The sequence below is a fragment of the Papio anubis genome, chromosome 14, assembly GCF_008728515.1.
Source record: "Papio anubis isolate 15944 chromosome 14, Panubis1.0, whole genome shotgun sequence".
NCBI lineage: Eukaryota > Metazoa > Chordata > Mammalia > Primates > Cercopithecidae > Papio > Papio anubis.
In genome coordinates, this window is record NC_044989.1 from 28,717,842 (window position 1) to 28,738,672 (window position 20,831).

Here is a 20,831-nt window from a genome sequence, read left to right on the forward strand (position 1 = left end):
CTCTGTAAATTTGCGTGGGGATAGGTAGAGCAGGCCTAAAGTTCCCTGATAATTTCCTTTGAAAGACACATTTCTGTGAGGACATAACATGCAAAGGCTTCTTGCTGAGCGAAGATTAAAAGATCAACCCCAGTACTATCTTCTATTGATTAGTTAAGATACTGTGTATAGTGGTCTGATGGCAGAGATTTTGAACATACATGAATGACTTCATGGTAGAGTGCATCTTACTCAGAATTTTTGCATGAAAACATTTAGAATTCATCAAATCAACTCTTAATTTTCTTCTGGACTCCAAAGAAGCTGATTTGAGTCATGTTTGTAAATCATGTTTGTTATATATTATTTTTTAAAATGTGTACCTAAATTTTAAAAACAGCTATATTGAAGTATAGTTGACATGTAATGAACTGTACATACCAGAATGTACAAACTGATGAATTGTAACATACATATACATTGTGAAACTCTCACCACAAACAAGATGTTGAATGCGTGTCTTCATGTCTTCTTGTAACCTCTCAGTTTCCAGACTTGTTGACAGGTTTTGGGCCATTACAAATAAAGTTGCTATGGACATTTTTTTGTGTACAAGTCTTTATATGGACATGTGATTTCATTTCTTTTGGGTAAATACCTAGGAGTGCAGTGGCTGGATCATATGATAGGTGTACATTTAGCTTTTCAAGGCATCACCAGATTTTTTTTCAAAATGGTTGTATCATTTTGCATTTTTACCAGCAGTGTATGAAAATGGGAATTCCTTCACATCCTCATCAACACTTGGTATAGCATTTACTTTTAGCCATTCTAATAGGTGGGTAGTGGTATTTTGTGCTGTTAAATTGGCTCTCTCTAATGGCTTATGATGTTAAGAGTCATGTTTTTGCGTTATGGATATCCAGGAATCCCAGTATCATTTGTTGAAAAGATTATCTCTGCTGACTTGGTTTTGCATATACCCCTCCCCCTGTAACCCCGAACATCTACACACACCCACACATCCCTGCACCCACACTCTTATCCCTATATCAGTTCTCATTTATAGTTGTTAAGTCCTATAAAGTCCCCATGAACACTGATTTAGGCAATAACATTACTCCTTTGGGAAATAGAAGATTAGGTTCCCGTGAGCCTCCAGTTATAACATTTTTGTCATCTATTTATTTTTTGTTTATATTATTTATATTGTAAAGATAGCCAACTTGTAACATTTTTGTCATTAATATATAAAACCTTGTTTTATGTTTGTTTCTATTTAAAGATATTTAATGCATATGTTTTTGATTGATTAACTTGGAATTCAGAGCACTACAACTCATGTCTGAGTGAAGCTTATGTAACACATATTTTCACTGTAAGGCACATCACAGCCTTCTTGTGCTTAGGAACACCATAGAACACTTCAGAAGTATGCTTGGGGGCCATTTTAAATAGTGAAATCTCCAAGAAAGCACAGAAATGCAAAAAACATGGTACTAGCTGAACTACTTGTTGATAGTATGAAAACGGCAATGGGAAGGCAGAAGGTAGCTACCTTAGCTGAAGACGTTGAATGTGTTAGGCAACTCAGATTTTCACTAGTCTACATGACTGAAGGAGCATAAAATTGTCACAGTGATTTTGAGGTTACAAATAAAATTTTGCAAAAGATGAGTTTGCAAATAAGGAATCCATGAATAGTGACAATCAATTGTATACGTGTGTATATATAGGTCTGTTTCTGTGCTCTTTACTTAATACCATTATCATGTTAATTCTCCCCAAATTGACCTACAGATTCAATGCAGACCCATTCAAAATCTTAGCAGGCTTTTTTGTTTGAGAAATTGACAAACTGATTCTAAAATTCAAATGGAAATACAAATGACAATAGGCAAAATCATTTTGAAAAAGAAGAAAAACATTGGAGGACTAAGATTGATTTCAAGACCTGTTATCAAGTGGCATTAATCATGACAGTGTGGTGTTAGTATCAAGGTAGACAAACAGATCAATAGAAAAGAACAGAATGTTACTCTTGTTTAAATCTGCTACAAATGCATTATTGCTTTCTCTTTTCTCAAGCAACCATGTTATATGGTAGTGACATGGATGTTTCCCTTGTTTTGATCTTTAGTCACTTTACCAGTTTTCAAAAGATGACAAAGCTATTGGGAATCTCATGTGCCGATCTCCCTGCCCCCTTAGGTGTATGCCTTTTTAGAAAAAAAAAAATTAAATCTGTCTTGCGATCTAATTGCTGGTTTTGTTATCTAGGCAGGTCCGATCAGAAAACAAAGAAAAGAGTGCAGTGATGTCATTTACAGTTACCGATGAACCTGTCTATATTGACTTAACTTTGTCAGAAAACAAAGAAGAGGTAAATGGCTCGATTTTTGAGAATTTGTTTTTGGGTTTCACAGATGTTATTTTTACAGTCAAGGTTTTAATGATTTAATGACTTGAAAAATAGAGAGGACCTGAGGGAGTAACAACAAACTAACAAAATTTAGACTGTTCAAAGGAACTTAAATCACTGTGATAATCTCTTATGGGGGAAGGGAAAATTTTGTACAGGACGGTAGTAAATTCAGGAACTCGTTATGTGAATTAAGAAAAGTTGTTGAGATGGATTTTGTTGCTAGGAGTATGTATATACTATTCTTTAATCAGATGAAATTGTTGGTGATAGGTCCTAACTAAGGGGTGTGTGTGTGTGTGTGTGTGTGTGTGTGTGTGTGTATTTATGTATATATACATATAAATAATCTCTTTTTTAAAACATTTTTTTGAGATGGAGTTTCGCTCTTGTTGCCTAGGCTGGAGTGCAATGGCTTACCACGACCTCTACCTCCTGGGTTCAAGCGATTCTCCTGCCTCAGCCTCCCGAGTAGCTGGGATTACAGGCATGCGCCACCATGCCCGGCTAATTTTGTATTTTTTAGTAGAGATGGGGTTTCTCCATGTTGGTCAGGCTGGTCTCGAACTCCCTATCTCAGGTGATCCACCCGCCTCAGCCTCCCAAAGAGCTGGGATTACAGGTGTGAGCCACTGCACTCAGCCTATATATGTATATATTTTATAAGAATGATGTCCTCTTGTTTGCTGCCTATAAAAAAAGAATTTTTCATGTAAAAATTAGGGATTCAATGATTAAAGGATTAAACCTGTTGTCACTCAAGTACTTGATGTTTCTGTTTGACTAAAGCTTTGCAGGATTTTGATCTGCGCAGAATCTCATGTTTTTAATGCAAGTTAAGGATATTTCACTTTTAACTCAGTTTAGTTTTGAAATGCATATTTTGCATTAACCTCTAGGATTTAGAGATGATTTAGACATTTTTCATCATGTTTTAATACTTTGAAAAAGTGTTTTGGGGAAAAAGCATTGGTTTAAAACTAAAAAAAATTTGGTTTAATGTTGTTTCTGGCTGGGTGTGGTGGATAACTTGAGCCCAGGAGTTCATGACCAGCCTGGGCAACATAGCGAGACCCTGTCTCTACAAAAAATAAAAAAATTACCTGGGCATGGTGGCATGCACCGGTGGTCCGAGATACTTGGGAGGCTGTGGTGGGAAGATTGCTTGAGCCTGGGAGGTTGAAGCTGTAGTGAGCTGTGATCCTGCCACTGCATTCCAGCCTAGGTGACAGTGAGACCCCGTCTCAGTAAATAAGTAAATAAATAAATATATACAGCTTCTGTTGCTAATAAACTTGGCTTTCTAATATGAAGTGGGGGCCATTGATGATCAGATCAGTGATTCCCTATAAAGATTTTTGTCTTTAAGAAAACTAGTAGGGGCCAGGCGCAGTGGCTCACACCTGTAATCTCAGCACTTTGGGAGGCCGAGGTGGGCGAATCATGAGGTCAGGCGATTGAGACCTTCCTGGCTAACACGGTGAAACCCCGTCTCTACTAAAAATACAAAAAATTAGCCGGACATGGTGGCAGATGCCTGTAGTCCCAGCTACTTGGGAGGCTGAGGCAGGAGAATGCTGTGAACCCGGGAGGCGGCGTTTGCAGTGAGCCAAGATAGCACCCCTGCACTCCAACCTGGGCAACAGAGCAAGACTCCATCTCAAAAAAAAAAAAAGAAAACTAGTAGGAATCCTACACTTAATTACAATAATGATTTAATGTTATTATAAAGTTGTTGGACACACTTGTGCATATTCAGTGTGATCAGTGCACTCACTATTCTGATGATTGGGCGTTCTGGTCATAGGGAACTCATGAGAAACATTTTGGTATTTTCCCCTATAACTTTTTTTTTTTTTTTTGAGACAGAGTCTCTCTTTGTCGCCCAGGCTGGAGTGCAGTGGCATGATCTTGGCTCACTGCAATCTCCGCCCCCGGGTTCAAGCAGTTCTCTTGCCTCAGCCTCCCTAGTAGCTGAAATTACAGCCTGCACTACCACGCCTGGCTAATTTGTGTACTTTAGTAGAGACAGGGTTTTGCCATGTTGGCCAGGCTGGTTTCGAATTCCTGGCCTTGAGTGATCTGCCTGTCTCGGCCCCCCAAAGTGCTGGAATTACAGGTATAACCTGTAATTTTTTTTGGACAAAATCTTGCTCTGTCACCCAGGCTGGAGTGTACTGGTACGATCTCAGCTCACTGCAGCCTCTGCTTCTCAGGTTCAAGTGATCCTTCTGCCTCAGTATCCCAAGTAGCTGGGACTATAGGTGCATACCACCACGCCTGGCTAATTTTTGTATTTTTCTAGTAGAGATGGGGTTTTGCCATGTTCGGCAGACTGGTCTTAACTCCTGACCTCAAGTGATCTGCCCCCCTGGCCTCCCAAAGTGCTAGGATTACAGGCATAAGCCACCCTGCCTGGCCAAAAGTTTTAAACCTTTATTTGTGTGTGTGTGATTTTTAGAGGTAGGTTCTTTAAGTGTAAATACAAGTAATTTATGGAAGAAAAATCACTTTCCTTGGAGTAGCAAAACTTGCTACTAGTCTATGTAGAGAATAGACTGAGGGGTGTTTTTGGTTTGTTTTTTTGTTTTTGAGACAGAGTCTCCCTCTGTTGGTCAGGCTGGAGTGCAGTGGTGCGATCTCAGCTCACGGCAACCTGTGCCTCCTAGGTTCGAGCAATTCTCCTGCCTCAGCCTCCTGGGTAGCTGGTACTACAGGCACACACCATCACACCCAGCTAATCTTTGTATTTTTAGCAGAGATGGGGTTTCACCATGTTGGCCAGGCTGGTCTCGAACTCCTGACCTCAGGTGTTCTGCCCACATTGGCCTCCCAAAGTGCTGGGATTATAGGCGTAAGCCATTGCGCCTGGGCAAGACTGAGTTTTTACTTTCTCTTTTTCTGAGTGAATTCTGTTGCTACTTTTAGATTTAATTTTAGGTTTGATTCAGAGTTTATCTTGGAATACTGTTGGCATTATATTTAAAATGATCAATAATAAAAGAGGGAGCACAACTGGGTTTTTTTTGTTTATTTTGCTTTGTTTTTGAGATGGAGTCTTGCTTTGTCACCAGGCTGGAGTGCAGTGGCACAATCTCAGCCCACTGTAACCTCTGCCTCCCGGGTTCAAGTGGTTCTCCTGCCTCAGCCTCATGAGTAGCTGGAACTACAGGCACATGCCACCATGTCCAGCTAATTTTTGTATTTTTAGTAGAGACGGGGGTTTCACCATGTTGGCCAGGATGGTCTTGATCTCTTGACCTTGTGATCGGCCTGCCTCGGCCTCCCAGAGTGCCGGGTTTACAGGCGTAAGCCTCTGTGCCCAGCCTTTTAAATAATTTTTTAACATATTAAACTAGGAGTGATGGATCAGGAAGCCAAGATCTAGTTCCGGCACTTCATATAAGATTGTAGTTAACAGCAATAAGTTAGAATTAACATTCCGAAACAAAACTGATTATGGTATTGCAGAATAATCTGCTTATTTTATCTTCAAAAATTGCCAGCCTCTCTATAGACAGTTGGAGATTAGATTTGGATGCCTGTCAGTTGAAGTTGCAGAACGGAGAACTAGAAAATTTGATGACGGGGAAATGATCTCTTCCCCTAAACTTTGTTTTTCTTTTTTTTTTTCCGAGATGGGGTTTCACCCTGTTGCCCAGGCTGGAGTGCAGTGGTGCCATCAAGGCTTACTGTAGCCTTGACCTCCCCGGGCTCAAGTGATCCCACCCCAGTCTCATGCTGGGACTACAGGCGTGTGCCTACCATACCCTGCTAATTTTTGTTGTATTTTTTGTGCAAATGGGGTTTCACTGTATTTCCTAGTCTGGTCTCGAACTTCTAGGCTCTAGCTATCTTCCCGCCTTGGCCTCCCAAAGTGCTGGGATTACAGGCCTGAGCCACCATGTCTGGCCCTCCCTGACAACTGCCATGTAGCACTAAACCTCAGAAAGACTGAAATTTTCTCTAATAAAATGTCTCCTTTCTGAAATTTCTTATTTTTAAATACACCAGTAAAGAATTTTAAACATTGTCAAAGTTGTTTTCACAATGGAAGTTAGTCTCTTTTTTCTAGTTTTTAATTGATACATTACAGTTGTGCAAAGTTAGTCTTAAAATGTTTTATATATTTCATTTTCTCTCAATATATTGGCTACTCCCTGAATTCTCTCCTTACCTTTGTAACTAGAGTAGGGATAGCAGTGTTTTGAAAGTACTTTCATTTAAGCTTTCCTTAAGAAAGTTCCAGAATTTTAAAAAATGAGCTTTAGAGAGGCTGACAGCAAGAGTCTGTTAGGTGGAAGCATGCAGGGAGCCTAGGCCACTCACTGATAGTGGACGGAGGGAGAGAGGCAGTGAGGGCTTATAACACCCCTTTCTAGGTGGATAGGGGCGTCTCCAGACAGCTTAGGCCACTTACGTTGACGGGATGGAGGAAGAGAGGTGATGAGGGCTTACAACACCCCTTCCTAGCCATACATGCAAAATGGCTTTTTCTGTATTCCCGGCATGAGGGCATGTCAGCTCCACGTTGTCAGCCTTTGCACTTGGTGGTAACTTTGTTCATCTAACTTCGAGGGCCCATTCTCCTTGATTGTTACCTTCTTGGCTTAAATATTTATCTAGAATCTTGACACCACCACCACTAGTGGTTATTTTGACAGAGGTAATTATTTTTAAATGGATTCTTGCTGTTTTTATTTTATTTTATTTTTTTCTGGTTATGTAATGGGGTGGGAAGGCGAGCTGAGTTTTCATAAGTTAGATTGGGGACTGGAGTATGTTATCCATTATAATATGCTGGTTACATTTTTCTTTCAGCCTGTCAAGTTGGCTGTTGTTTGCAGAGATGGTCAAGTCCATCTTTTTGAACACATATTAAATGGGTAAGTAAGAAATTTTCCAAGTAAGAAATTTGTTTCTTTCCCTGACTTGTTACTTGGTCATACTCTCACCAGGTTATTCTTTGCATCATATTACTATTCAGCTAGATTATTTTGAAAACAATTTTCTTTGTCCACATGACTATATACATTGCCAGTTAAAGCTGGGTGTCAAATTTATATATTTGTGATGAGGAGAGTGGCTTTTTATGATGCATCCTTAGTAAATGTTGGATAATTCTAATGATACATTTCAGAAGAAAGTGGCTCAGTTGGAGAGATTCACTTGTGAGCCTTGATGATGTTTTCTTGATCTTTGAGCGTGCTTTACTTCCCCTTGCCAGTGCTGCTGTTTTCATGGACAGAGGGGAGGATTGTTGTTAGGTTGTGTAGCAATCATAGACCAGGAGTGAGCAAACTGGCTTGCAGGCCACATTCAATGGAGACCATTTGGGGTCTGGAGAACCTGAAATTTTTATTATTTTGCCCTTTTCAGAAAACTTGCCAAACCTTGTCATTATACTGTAAACATGGTCTGAGACTCAGTTTTGCACACAGTTTGTTAAGCTTTAAAATGGTTTTAACCTCTTGTCAGTTGGCACCCTTCTTTTAAAATACCAGTATAGGAATTTATTTAAATATAAACATTATGAAAAAAGTGTATACTCATTTCAAAACACCCAGGATGCCCAAACACTTGATTTTAAAACCTGAGTCTCCCTCCATTGAGTTCTGTTCCTCTCAGTGACTGTTAACCTTTTAGTGTGTAACTCTTGAAGCTTTTATTTATAGAAGGATGTGTGTACCTGGAATGTGTACTTGAGACTCAGAAGAAGTGGGGCCTTTGGTGGCTGGCCACAGTGAGGATTCCCTGGGCAGTGGCAAGCCAGTGAAGGATTACAAGCAGAGGATTCGATGAGCTTTGACCTAAGTTTTAAGACAGTCGTTCGTTGAGAATAGACTATAGAGGGCGAAAGGCTAAAGCAGAGATCCCAAATCCTGGGTCTAGAGATAATTGTGGAGGCAGGATGATAGGAGGAGTAAGTTGGAAAGATAGGGATCATGAGATTCTTACACCTGGAATATTATGCAGGATATACACTTGTGGAGAATAAGTGGTAATAAGATATGTAGGGTGTGAGGAGTTTGTGGCTGAAATAGTGAGGAGCATGTTCGTTTGAGAAAGGAGTTGACAGATATGAGTGTCAGAAGTGTCCGTCAACCTGGACTCTGGGTGTGGAAACCACTAAGAAAGGAATTCATTTAGAGTAATATTAGAAGTAATGACCTCAAGCCATTGAAATCTTTAAGAAATGTGGATGGCGGCAGAGATCATTGGATGATGGCAAGAGGGAGCGGTAGCTGGTATCTGGTGACAAGAATTGAAAAGATTTTAGGGGCAAAAAAGGGATAGACTTTTGTTTTAAAGTGTTAGTGAAGAACAAGGAACTCACTTGCATCATGTCCAAGGCCACTGGCACAAAGGGTATGGGAGAGAAAACAGGTACAAGTTGGGAGTGCTGCAGGGACAAGCCACGGTAGAGGAAGAATGTGAAGAGAACCCCTAGAGAAGCCATTGAGGACATAATTTTGCTGCTGGAACTACATTCCAGAGGCTTGCTGAGGCTTTTGGGGGTTGGGAGAAACTGGAGACGGGACTGACTGGAACAGGGCATGGACAGAACCATACAGAACCTGAAGTACAGGGTGGCGAGAGAATGTTTGGCAGTTTGGAGTTCTTGGTGGGGCCTGAGAAAATGAGAGAGAAGGGGAAGTAGGTCTCCAGGCTGATTTTGGTGGTGAGGTTTTGAGCATGGGTAGAGGTAGGTGAGATCTTGAAAGGAGCACTCATGTTCCAGAGACCCAGGTGATTCCTGATGGCAGTATAGAGGCTAGAGGAGGGTCACATTTCATGACTTGATGTCAGTTCCAGAGAGTTAGTGTGAGACGTTTTTTCAGATTCTCTAATCTCATTTCCCCCTCCATTTCCAGGTACTGCAAAAAGCCTTTGACTTCAAACTGCACAATTCAGATAGCAACACCTGGGAAAGGCAAGAAATCAACACCAAAACCCATCCCTATTCTAGCTGCTGGTTTTTGCTCAGACAAAATGTCATTGTTGCTTGTATATGGCAGTTGGTTTCAGCCTACTATTGAGCGAGTGGTACGTAGCTGCTACTCTGGAGTAAAGCAATATAGCATCCCTATGTCCATGGAAGAGAGTGATTTTAAAAATAACATTGGTCTTTAAGATAAATAATATATTCTTTTTTAATTAAAGGATTTCTTCATGGAATGGTTTATTTTAATTTTGAGAGCTCTATATCCAACATATTTTAACACCTGGTCAATATAATCCATTGTTTGAGTTATTTGTATCAGCCCTCTCCCTTGGTACTATGTTTTAAAAATCTGGTGTGTATTTTGCACTTCTGGCATATCTCAGTTTGGACTAGCCACATTTCAAGTGCTCAGTGCCACATGTTCCTAGTGTCTTACTAGTTGGGCAGTACAGGTATGACTTATGTTGAATTTTGCCTAGTTACGAAGATATAAATCTTAATAATAGGGTCTCTTAGTGTTAACACTCATTTTTTAAGTGGAAATGTAATGGGCAGTGCAATGATTTAACATTGTTTACTGCAGACATTTCTGTGAAGACTTGTGAGTTATCCTAAGCATGTACAGTACGTTATTTCTTAAGCTTGCATTTAAAATACTTTTACTTAGTATGGTCCTTAGCAAGACTATGAGTGGAATATTATATGCCCACACAAGCATACATACATACGGTTTAATTTAAAAAAAAAAAAAAAGGGAGAAAAGTGTTAAGCTGTAAACATGGCTCCTTTCTGTATGTGAATTCCATCCCTCTCTGGTTGCAGCCATTGTTGACTATTTGTTTTGTGTCTTTCCCGATATTGATAAATTACGTGGGCGTATAGAATTATGTATTACTTTAAATCTTTATTGGTTTGCTGCATCTGACTCCCCCAATCCTATTTAATATGTCAGAACATACAGATGCATTTTGTTAATCATCAGTGCTATCTCTGACTTGCTTATGGAAAGGACAATAGGAGAGTTAAGAGTAGAACCATTTACTATTTTGAGCACAGACTATTCTTAAAAGGATGATGAACTGATATGTTTTCTTTAAAACCTGTTACATTTCAAAATTCTGTTGACCTTTAAAAACAATAAATGTGAAAAATTCAAGCAGTTCATGGCTGAGGAAAGTAAACCTTGGTACCCACCATTTGTCTTAACTGCCATCAGTCTGAGTGGTGATCATGGTTAACAATTGAGTATGGAAGCCTTCTATACTTTTTAATATTTTATGAAAACGCACAAGTAGTCATTTATTTTTCATTTTGTTCTTGTTTCCATTTGCTTTGTTTGACACTGTCTTTTTTTTTCTTTCCTCTCATCTCCCCCTTTAAAAAAAATACGTTTTCAGGCTTTAAACTCCAGAGAACCTCATATGTGTTTAGTAAGAGATATTTCAAACTGCTGGGCCCCCAAAGTAGAAACAGCTATAACAAAGGTGAGCACATTACAAATTCGAAGTTTTAAGAAAAAGGATATTTCTTTGGGTGAATTTGGGTGAATGGAACTGTTACTTAGTATTATGATTAAACTGAGTTTATCTTTTTATTCTTTAATATCTTTATTCTCTTGTCTTATAAATTTTGTGGGATTATGCTTTTAGATGTCAAGATTGTACTCCTGATTTGTTGAGTGAATGAGTGAATAGAAGACTAGCAGTTGAAGACCTTGGATGTGGTTCTTCCCTGCCCACCATGCATAATCGTCTGGGCCAGGAAGAATGTAGGGATAAATATCAATATCAGATTTACCAAAGATGGTTTTTATCAGTCTGAGTGCCTAAAAGAGCATTACTCCCCATCTCTGCTAAAAATACAAAAAATTAGCTGGGCGTGGTGGCGGGCGCCTGTAGTCCCACCTTCTGGGGAGGCTGAGGTGGGAGAATCACTTGAACCTGGGAGCTGGAGGTTGCAGTGAACCGAGACCATGCCATTGCACTCCAGCCTGGGCGACAGAGCAAGACCGCATCTCAAAAACAAAACAAAACAAAACAAAAAAACATTACTTTGCTGAGAGGAATGCTGTATTTCAGGGTGTAGTAAAACCATCATGGGGTTAGAATTTAACACTACAAAAGCATGTGAACATCATCATGGTGCTCTATTTTGCATATAACTTGGTGTCTACATGTAGGGGTCGTGTTTCATGGTTTAATGAGAAAGGGAAAGCCAAGACATGCTATGATGACATCCATATGGTTTCGCTGCTGGCTGAGTTTCAGAGATGACACCTTTCTCTTGGCTGTCTGAGCATTTCTGGCAGAGATTGAATTCCGGAGGTAGTTGTAAAATGTGTAACTTCACTTTTTAAATTTTAAAAAGTCATTGTGTCCTTACGTAATCTGTAGTTTTTTAAAGCCAGTCGAATTTAGTAGTGGGGGCTTGTATACCAATGTTAGTGACACTAAATATTAATAAGTTCTGATAACCTACTACCATTGGGCCAGTCGGATTTTACTCTTATGTGGTATTGTAAGCTTTAAATTCACAGTCTTTCAGATTGTCACCTAAAAAGTTTGTCAACATTCAATTTAAAATATATCTTAAATTAATATCATATTAAATTAATTATATTGCATTTTTCCAAGAGAGGAGCCCTTTTAAAAGCTGTTTTCTCATTGAGGATACGTAAGGACTAAGGTATGATTTCCTTTTTCACATTTTGGCTATTCCTGTTGAACAGGTGAGGACACCAGTGATGAATTCTGAAGCAAAAGTTCTGGTGCCTGGGATTCCTGGTCATCATGCAGCTATCAAGCCCGCTCCTCCACAAACGGAGCAAGTAGAGAGCAAGAGGAAATCAGGGGGAAATGAGGTAATGCAACCACTTTGACCATATATTTGAGTTTGTGATTTAAAATTACTGGGAAATTATGGCCGGGCGTGGTGGCTTACGCCTGTAATCCCAGCACTTTGGGAGGCCGAGGCGGGCGGATCACGAGGTCAGGAGATCAAGACCATCCTGGCTGACACGGCGAAACCCTGTCTCTACTAAAAAATACAAAAAATTAGCCGAGCATGGTGACTGGTGCCTGCAGTCCCAGCTACTCAGGAGGCTGAGGCAGGAGAATGGCGTCAACCCGGGAGGTGGAGCTTGCAGTGAGCTGAGATGGCGCCACTGCACTCCAGCCTGGGGGACAGAGCGAGACTCCGCCTCAAAAAAAAAAAAAAAAAAAAAAAAAGGAAAAAAAATTACTGGCAAATTCTAATAAGTGTGTTGGATAGAGCCAAAGTTAAATCTGTAGAAATTTACTGAGATTTCTGCTGTTATGCTCTTTATGCTCTCTTTTATCTTCACCATCATAGGTTTCAAAATTCTAGATTGTCATCTTTGTTTAACAGAGAAGATGGAACCTTTAGTAACTAGAGAGGGTGCTGTTTTGACCATTAGTTAGTATTTAGCTAGGTAACATAAATGGAATAAGTCAAGCCAGGACTTGCTGTGATGACTATCATTGGGTTTCGCATGTTGCTGAGTTTCAGTGATGCCTCTTTTCTCTTGGCTGTCTGAGCAATCCTGGCTAACTTAGTACCAGTTGGTCTCTAAAAGTAATAGTCATTATAACTACGTAAGTGTGTATGATTTTCATTTTTTTCTCAGTTCCCAAAATCCTTTGTGGTTACTGTACATGTCTGTGCAGAGTTGTTTTTTATCTTCCATTCACATTCTTCCCTCTTACATAAGGAATCTGGAATTCTAACTTTTATTCTTACAGAAATACTGTGTTTGTTTAGCTGATTTTACTTTAATTTTTATTCTTTTGTTTTTCTTTGTCCACTTCGAAGGATAATTTAACTGATTTTAAATGTGTTTATTGGGTGGTGCGGTGGGGATAACATAGCTTCATAAAACATGTTCATAATGTGTTCATAAAAGTTATTCCTCAGTTACGTGATAGCTGACTTTAAAAATAAAGTACCAACTTTCTTTGGCCTGGCCTAGTTTCAACTTCTTAATTTCCCCATGTCCTTTTTAATATTTTTTGTGTTAGGATAAACCAAGCACATCTGTTTTGCTCTGTTAGTCATAGAACACATTTCTTTTTGACTTAGTTACCAAGAGGCTGACAGAACATGTAAGACTTGATTTGGTCAGGAATCAGTTCTATACAATTGAGGGTGTTTGTTGTTGTTTTTGTTTGTTTTTTGGAGATGGGGTCTCGTTCTGTCACCCAGACTGGGGTGCAGTGGTTTGATCTCAGCTCACTGCAACCTCTGCCTCCTGGGCTCAAGTAATCCTCCCACCTCAGCCTCTCAAGTGGCTGGGACCATAGGTGCATGGCTTATTGTTTTGTAGAGACAGGGTTTTGCCATGTTGCCCAGGCTGGTCTTGAACACCTGGGCTCAAGTGTTCCGCCTGCCTCAGTCTCCCAGAGTGCTGGGATTATAGGTGAGAGCCACCACACCGAGACCACAGTTGAGTTTTTGTATAGCAAATTGCATCATGTTTATTTACACATAACTGTTAAGTATTTATCAAGGACACTTAGTTGTAGTATAGCATATTCTAGCTAATAAATCATTTGTAGCTCACCGTTAAAAATAGGAAGACATTGGCCGGGCGCGGTGGCTCAAGCCTGTAATCCCAGCACTTTGGGAGGCCGAGACGGGCGGATCACGAGGTCAGGAGATCGAGACCATCCCAACATGGGCTAACATGGTGAAACCCCGTCTCCACTAAAAAATACAAAAAACTAGCCGGGCGAGGTGGCGGGCGCCTGTAGTCCCAGCTACTCTGGAGGCTGAGGCAGGAGAATGGCGTGAACCTGGGAGGCGGAGCTTGCAGTGAGCTGAGATTTGGCCACTGCACTCCAGCCTGGGCGACAGAGCGAGACTCCGTCTCAAAAAAAAAAAAAAAAAATAGGAAGACATTTTTTACAAATTGTTTTGGAAACATAACGGTCTTTATGCCCTTGTAATAATATTTTGTTTCCTCCTGCAGATCTGAGGGTGACACCAAGGGGTAGTTGTAGTGGGGCAAGCTTCTCTGAGAATAGGTCTTAAGTCTTGGGTTTTAGAATCAGATGCCAGGTCCTTGCCTCTTCTGAAGGATTTTTATGAATGAACATTTTCAAACCATGTGCTTCTTGGGCCGTTGTTTTTTTCACTAGAATCTGGAAGCTTGGATTGCAGATGTTTCACCTGTCTCCAACATTGGCATTATGGTAGTGAGGTTCTCTTGGAATAAGAATGAGCATATTAGTGTTTTCCAGGGTTGAGGTGTAAATCCTGTTTTCTTTTTTGTCTCCAAACTTCTTTAAGTCTCCTCTGGTAACACATTAACAATCCTTTCTGTTCTGTAGGTTAGCATTGAAGAACGCCTGGGAGCAATGGATATAGACACACCCAAAAAAGGAAAGGATGACCTCCAGACGAATAGCTTTCCAGTTCTTCTTACCCAGGGCTTAGAAAGTAACGATTTTGAAATGCTAAATGTAAGTATGTAGCAATTTTTAACTAAATTAACGTGGTTAATATTTCTTAGAAAATGATTGACATAGCACATTCACAGCTGTGAGCCATCATATTACAGAGCCATTTGGAATGTAATGTTTTATGAGTTTAGTCAAACATGTATCACTTGGTGGCATTATACAGACAGTCACCAACCTACAAAGGGATTGCATTGAGTTATTTTGAACTTGGAATGCATTTTCTCATAGAAATACTGTTCTGAATTATTAGGTTATTAGGCTTTAGTTCATAAAAGCCTTTATAAACATAGTGTAGCTGAATGATAATACTCAGCATTCTAGATCACAATTTATATTTTTTTCTGTAGGAAAATGCGTTCCTGAGTTTTTACTCTGGATTCCAGAAACTTATTTCCCCCTGGCCGTGAGAGGGGGCAGTGAGGTGGAACCTTGGCAATGGGTAGGAGGTTTGGGGGAAAATTCAAGAGGGTTGGGGGTTATGTTGTAAAATATGTAGAGGTAAAATTACTAGAAACTTTGTATAAAGGGAGGCATTTTTGATTTCTGTGTAAGTTGGTGACTGCTTGTATGAAGTTACTCAGTTTGATTCTCGTAAATTCTACAGTTTGACAGCATTCTATCTAGAACATTTAAGTGAAAACTGGTTGGATTCAAGTACTGCCTGATCAGATTAAAGCAGTTTACATTTGCTAATGCGTTTATTCTTAATGACTCAGAGCAGTGTTATGATTTCACTGAATGTCAATGTGACTTTAATCCATAACCTATGAGTAGTGTGTCTGATTTTACTTGATCTGTTTTTTTAGGGTACATTGATCCTAAAATTACTTTTAAAATAGTTTGTGAATGTATTGTGGAGGTAGACTTTAGTTTACCATGGCATAGAAACCTGGGTGAAGATTTGGTGAAAAATCTGTAGAAAACAATTGACAGTGTTTTTGAAACGGAATATAACTTAACTGCCCTCATTGCCTACTAATTATGCTTTGAAACCTTCCTCAGTAGGTGCAAATGAATCGAGTACAAATTTTTGCTTTTTCTTATTAAGAAACAGTTCAAAACATTTAGAATAGTACAGTGGACCATCACGAACTCATTACCTAGTTTCAAAAATTATCAATACTAGCCAATCAACTGTTGATTTGTTGATAGTCTCACTTGTCTCCCCAAGTTATGGTGAAGCAAGTCTCAAATGATTACATACATTTTATCCATAAATATGCCCCATTCAACTTAAAACATCCTTTTAAAAAATAACCATAATCCATTGTTGCACCTCAAAAAAGTAATTCTTTAAAAATTGTCAAATATTAGTGTTTATATTTTCCTGATTGTCTCAAAGTTTTTTTTTTAAGTTTTGCTTTATTTATTTATTTTTGAGACAGTCTTGCTCTGTAGCCCAGGCTGGAGTGCAATGGCACGATCTCAGCTCACTGCTATCTCTGCATCCCGGGTCCTGGTTCGAGCAATTCTCCTGCCTCAGCTTCCCAAGTTGCTAGGATTATAGGTGCATGACACCATGCCCAGCTAATTTTTGTATTTTTAGTAGAGACGGGGTTTTACCATGTTGGCCAGGCTGGTCTTGAACTCCTGACCTCGTGATCCACCCGCCTTGGCCTCTCAAAGTGCTGGGGTTACAGGCATGAGCCACTGTGCCAGCCTATTTTTGCTTTCTGTAAAACAAGATTTCAACAGAGTCTACACAGTGTTTAGTTGGTATGCCCCTTCTGTGTCTTGCAATTTATTTTTTTGGAGAAGTTAGGTTATTTGCGCAGTAGAGAGTTCCATGTTCAGTATTTTGCATACTGCATCATTGTGGTATCATTTAACACATTGCTTTGTCTATCTTATTCTCTATATAGGTTAGATCTAGAAGCTTGGCGATCTAGATCTAGATCTGGTTAGATCTAGAAGCTAGAAGAGATTCAGTTTAAAATCATTTTTGGCAAGAACATTTCAAAGATGTTAATGTGTAACTTTCATTAAGTGTTATAGGTTGTTGAAAGGAAAAGTAAAATGCTGTTTATGAAAACACTTCTTAAATTGTATAGGTTACTTAGGTAGAAATAATAGAGAAGTGGTTGAATGATGAAAAATTGTGTGCTTGAAAAGTATAGAGCATAAAATACACATGCCCCTCTGCTTTTTTTTTTTTTAATGAGACAAGGGTCTCACTCTGTCACCTAGGCTGGAAGGGCAGTGGTGCAATTGTAGCTCACTACATGAAATCCTGGGCTCAAGTGATCCTCCCACCTCAGCCTCCCGAGTATCTGGGACTGCAGGCACGCACTACCATAGCTAGTTAATTTTTAACATTTTTTTGATAGAGACAGGGTCTGCTGTGTTGCTTAGGTTGGTTTCAAAGTCTTGTTCTCAAGTAATCCTCCTGCCTTAGCCTCACAAAGTGCTGGCATAAAATAACCCTTTCAGAAAATTTTTATTCTGTTGATTGATTGATGGATTGTCACCCAGGCTGGAGTGCAGTGGTGCAATTTTAGCTCACTGCAACCTCTACCTCCCAGGTTCAAGTGATTCTCCTGCCTCAGCCTCCTAAGTAGCTGAGATTATGGGTGTGCGCCACCACACCCGGCTAATTTTGTATTTTTAGTAGAGACGAGGCTTCACCACATTTGCCAGGATGGTCTCAAACTCCTGATCTCAGGTCACCTGCCCCTCTTGGCCTCCCAGAATGCTGGGATTACAGGCGTGAGCCACCGCTCCCAGCCAAGTAAACCCTATTTTAAAAAAGAAAAGAATGGATGTTCTTATAATGTATTACCTAGGAGATTATGCATTTGTACATTCTGTACTCTAATAAAGAAAGAGGGAAGTAACATTTTTCCTTCTAAAAAAGTTTTCCCCCTTCTCAAAAGCTGCCTTATGAGGATACATAGTTATGAGGATATTAAAAATAAGAACAAAAGAAGAATGTGAGCAGTGATAGGGGTACAACATGGGTGCTTCCAAGAGGTTAATACTGTCTGTCATAGAAAACCTGGCATTAACATTAATGGCATTTGGAAAGTGGAATTGTAACTCAATGAATTAGTCTGTAGCTTATGCAAAAAGAGAAGCGTATTTATGTAATTCATGGCACCCGTAGGAGATATTTTTAAATATTTTAAAAAGCATTTAAGTTAAATATTTTTTAAAAGTTTCATTTATAGTAGTACCAAAAAATACCTAGGGTATATCTAAAACAGATAACTGTCTCTACACTGAAAATTATAACAGTTGAGAGAAGTTAATGAAGACTTAAGTAAATAGAGGTCTAAGCCCTGTTCATGGGTTAGAATATTCTGTATTTTAAGGGTCAAGAATTCTCCCCAAATTTGTCTATATATTTAATCCATTCTCAATTAAAATTCCAGCAGTCCTTGTCAGCCACCTTCATAGAAATTGACAAACCTATCCTAAAATTTATGTGGAAATGCAAAGGACATGGAATAACCAAAGAAATGGTAAAATAAAGAACAAGTTGGAGGAATCACCCAGTTGATTTCAAAATAAAGCTATAGTAGTCAAGATAGTTTAATATTGGTGAAAAAATAAATATAGATTAAGGGGCCAAAACAGAGTCCAGAAATAGACCACATACAATTGGAAAAAATGGATCTCAGTTTTATCTCACCTTCACAAAATCAATGCAAAATAGACCATAGACTTGACTATAAAACCTAAAACTACAAAACTTCTAGGAAAAAACAGGAGAACATCTTTGTGAACAGGAGTGGAGAAAGATTTCTTAGATACAGCACAAAGTGCATGAAATGTTAAAGAAAAAAAATTGGTCATTTGAACCTTATCAAAATTAGAAACTTCTGTTCTTGGAAAAACAGCGTTAGGAGTATAACAAAACAAGCTGAGGGCTGGTAACAAAATATTAGCAACTCAAGTTAGACAAAGGATTTGAATCTGAACTCAAAAGCAATTGGTAAGGGTTTGAACAGACACTTCACAATAGAATTCAAATGGCCAATAAGCACGTGTAAAGGTATTATGCATTATTAATTATCACAGAAAGGCAATTAAAACCACAATGAAATAAAGCTTGCATACACCCCTTGTAGGTTGATAAAAATGAGACAGACAGATAATAATACCATCTGTTGGTGAGGATGTAGAGCAGCTGAAGTTCAAATATGTTGCGTTGCTGGTGGAAATGTAAATGGTATAACTACTTTGGAAAACAATTAGTTTATTAAAAATTGAGGATATATCCACCATATGATGCAGCCATTCTGCTGCTAGATATTTACCAAGAGAGTAACACACATACGTTCATACAAAGACTTGCTCGTGAATGTTCTTTGTAATGGCCCCAAACTGGAAAGAACACATATGTCCTTTAACAGGTGAATGGAGAAACAAATTGTTTATCTAGCAATATAAGTACTGTGTTATTAATAGACCAGTAGTATGCATGAATCTCAAACTAAGGCTGTGAGAAAGAAGCCAGGCAAAAAGTAATATGAATTCCTATTTATATAAAAATTCTGGAAAAGCAGACCAATATATAGTTCATTAGCTACCTGGAATGGGCGTGGAAGGAGGGATACATTTAAAGGGACCCAAGGAGACCTGAGGGTGATAACAGTGTTTATTTTTATCATAGTATTTGTTTCATGGGTAAAGAGTATGTCAAACTGATCAAGTAGTACACTTTAAATATGTGGTGTTTATTATGCTTCATGTGTACTGCAGTAAAGTTGTAAAAGAAAAATCTTGTCTTCAACACCACCTTTTTAGTAGTTGTAACTATGGCTTGTAGGTTTGTTTCTTTACATATATCCTTGCAGAAATGAATGAGGCTGACTTCTCTGTTTATTATCATTTCACTTAGTTTGGGATAACGTATTTTTATTTGCTTATTTTAAATTAGAAAATCATTACTGTAGAGCCTTTGTCTTTAGTGGGCATGGAAGTATCTAAGAGCTTGTTAAAAATTCTTGTGCCCTACAGTTTGGGATAACTTCTAAATAGCTAGGCCATACTTTTTTGTCTGCACCATTCTGGTTTATACCTCTCATCTTGGTATAATTAATAGTGACTCCTTCCATTCACAGAAGTGTCCCAGTTTGGACAAGAAATTATATGATCATTCTCTATTTAGAGCACTTGTGGTTTTCACAAACCTCCTGTCTTTGAACCTTCCATTATGTTTCAGTCCTTTCTGGTTTCTCGGTATACATAATGGAGAACAAGTTCAGGGTTCTTTAGGGTTGTATTCATTGACCTGATGCGCTGCCACTCTATTTGGCCATTTAAGACAATGAAGCCTGGTGGTCTGGGTAACCATCTTGTGAAAATTGGAGACCTTTACAAGAGCATGTTGTATATCAAAAGATAATTTGTAGACTAGTTCATGCAGAATGTTTCCTATAGCCTCTAGATCATTGGAACTTTGTGCTGTTATTTATAATGAAGAGATGGTTTGAGGAGTATTTAGTGTCATCAAGCACCTCTTGAATTGTTAAAGTTAATATCAGCATAGTTTGTTTTGAATCTTGTAATTCTGGTTATTTGAAAATGAAAATTTAGGTTAAGATGATTAAATCAGTATAGTCTATCCCTCAGTTCTTCAGTAATGATGTATAAAATGTTTTATTTCTTTTGCATAAGAAACAAACTATATAATTGTGTCAGTGATAGTTTTTAAATAGTACTTGATGGTTTTAGAAGGGCTTAGTGTAAAGATAGCTTTACAAGCAAATTAAATCCATAGGGAATTCTGAAAAAATATTTTAGGAACTGTTAAAGTAGGTTGGAAACCAGGCATGGTGGCTCATGCCTGTAATCCTTATATTTTGGGAGTCTGAGGCAGGAGCTTTGCTTGAGCCCAGGAGTTTGAGACCAGCCTGGGCAACATAATGAAACCCCAGCCCTACAAAATAAAAATTTAAAAACTAGCTAGGCATAGTGGTGTGCCTAGCTACTCAAGAGGCCGAGGCAGGAGGATCCCTTGAGCCTGGGAGGTCGAAGCTGCAGTGAGCTGTGATCATGT

At 38.9% G+C, this 20,831-nt stretch overlaps 1 protein-coding gene and 2 non-coding genes across 3 annotated transcripts in view; all 3 read left to right on the forward strand.

The window, feature by feature from the left end:
• Positions 1-20,831, forward strand: part of WDR43 (WD repeat domain 43) — a 55,816-nt gene that overhangs the window by 21,430 nt on the left and 13,555 nt on the right. The window contains exons 6-11 of the mRNA XM_003908458.3: positions 2,260-2,362; positions 7,223-7,287; positions 9,277-9,448; positions 10,745-10,831; positions 12,076-12,207; positions 14,696-14,827. Coding sequence (XP_003908507.1) covers positions 2,260-2,362; positions 7,223-7,287; positions 9,277-9,448; positions 10,745-10,831; positions 12,076-12,207; positions 14,696-14,827 — 691 coding nt within the window. The remainder of the gene's footprint in view (positions 1-2,259; positions 2,363-7,222; positions 7,288-9,276; positions 9,449-10,744; positions 10,832-12,075; positions 12,208-14,695; positions 14,828-20,831) is intronic.
• On the forward strand, positions 11,569-11,646 carry LOC116270420. The gene has a single exon (XR_004178457.1). It is a non-coding gene; the product is annotated as a small nucleolar RNA SNORD53/SNORD92 (small nucleolar RNA).
• Positions 12,830-12,907, forward strand: LOC116270421. Its single transcript, XR_004178458.1, has one exon. It is a non-coding gene; the product is annotated as a small nucleolar RNA SNORD53/SNORD92 (small nucleolar RNA).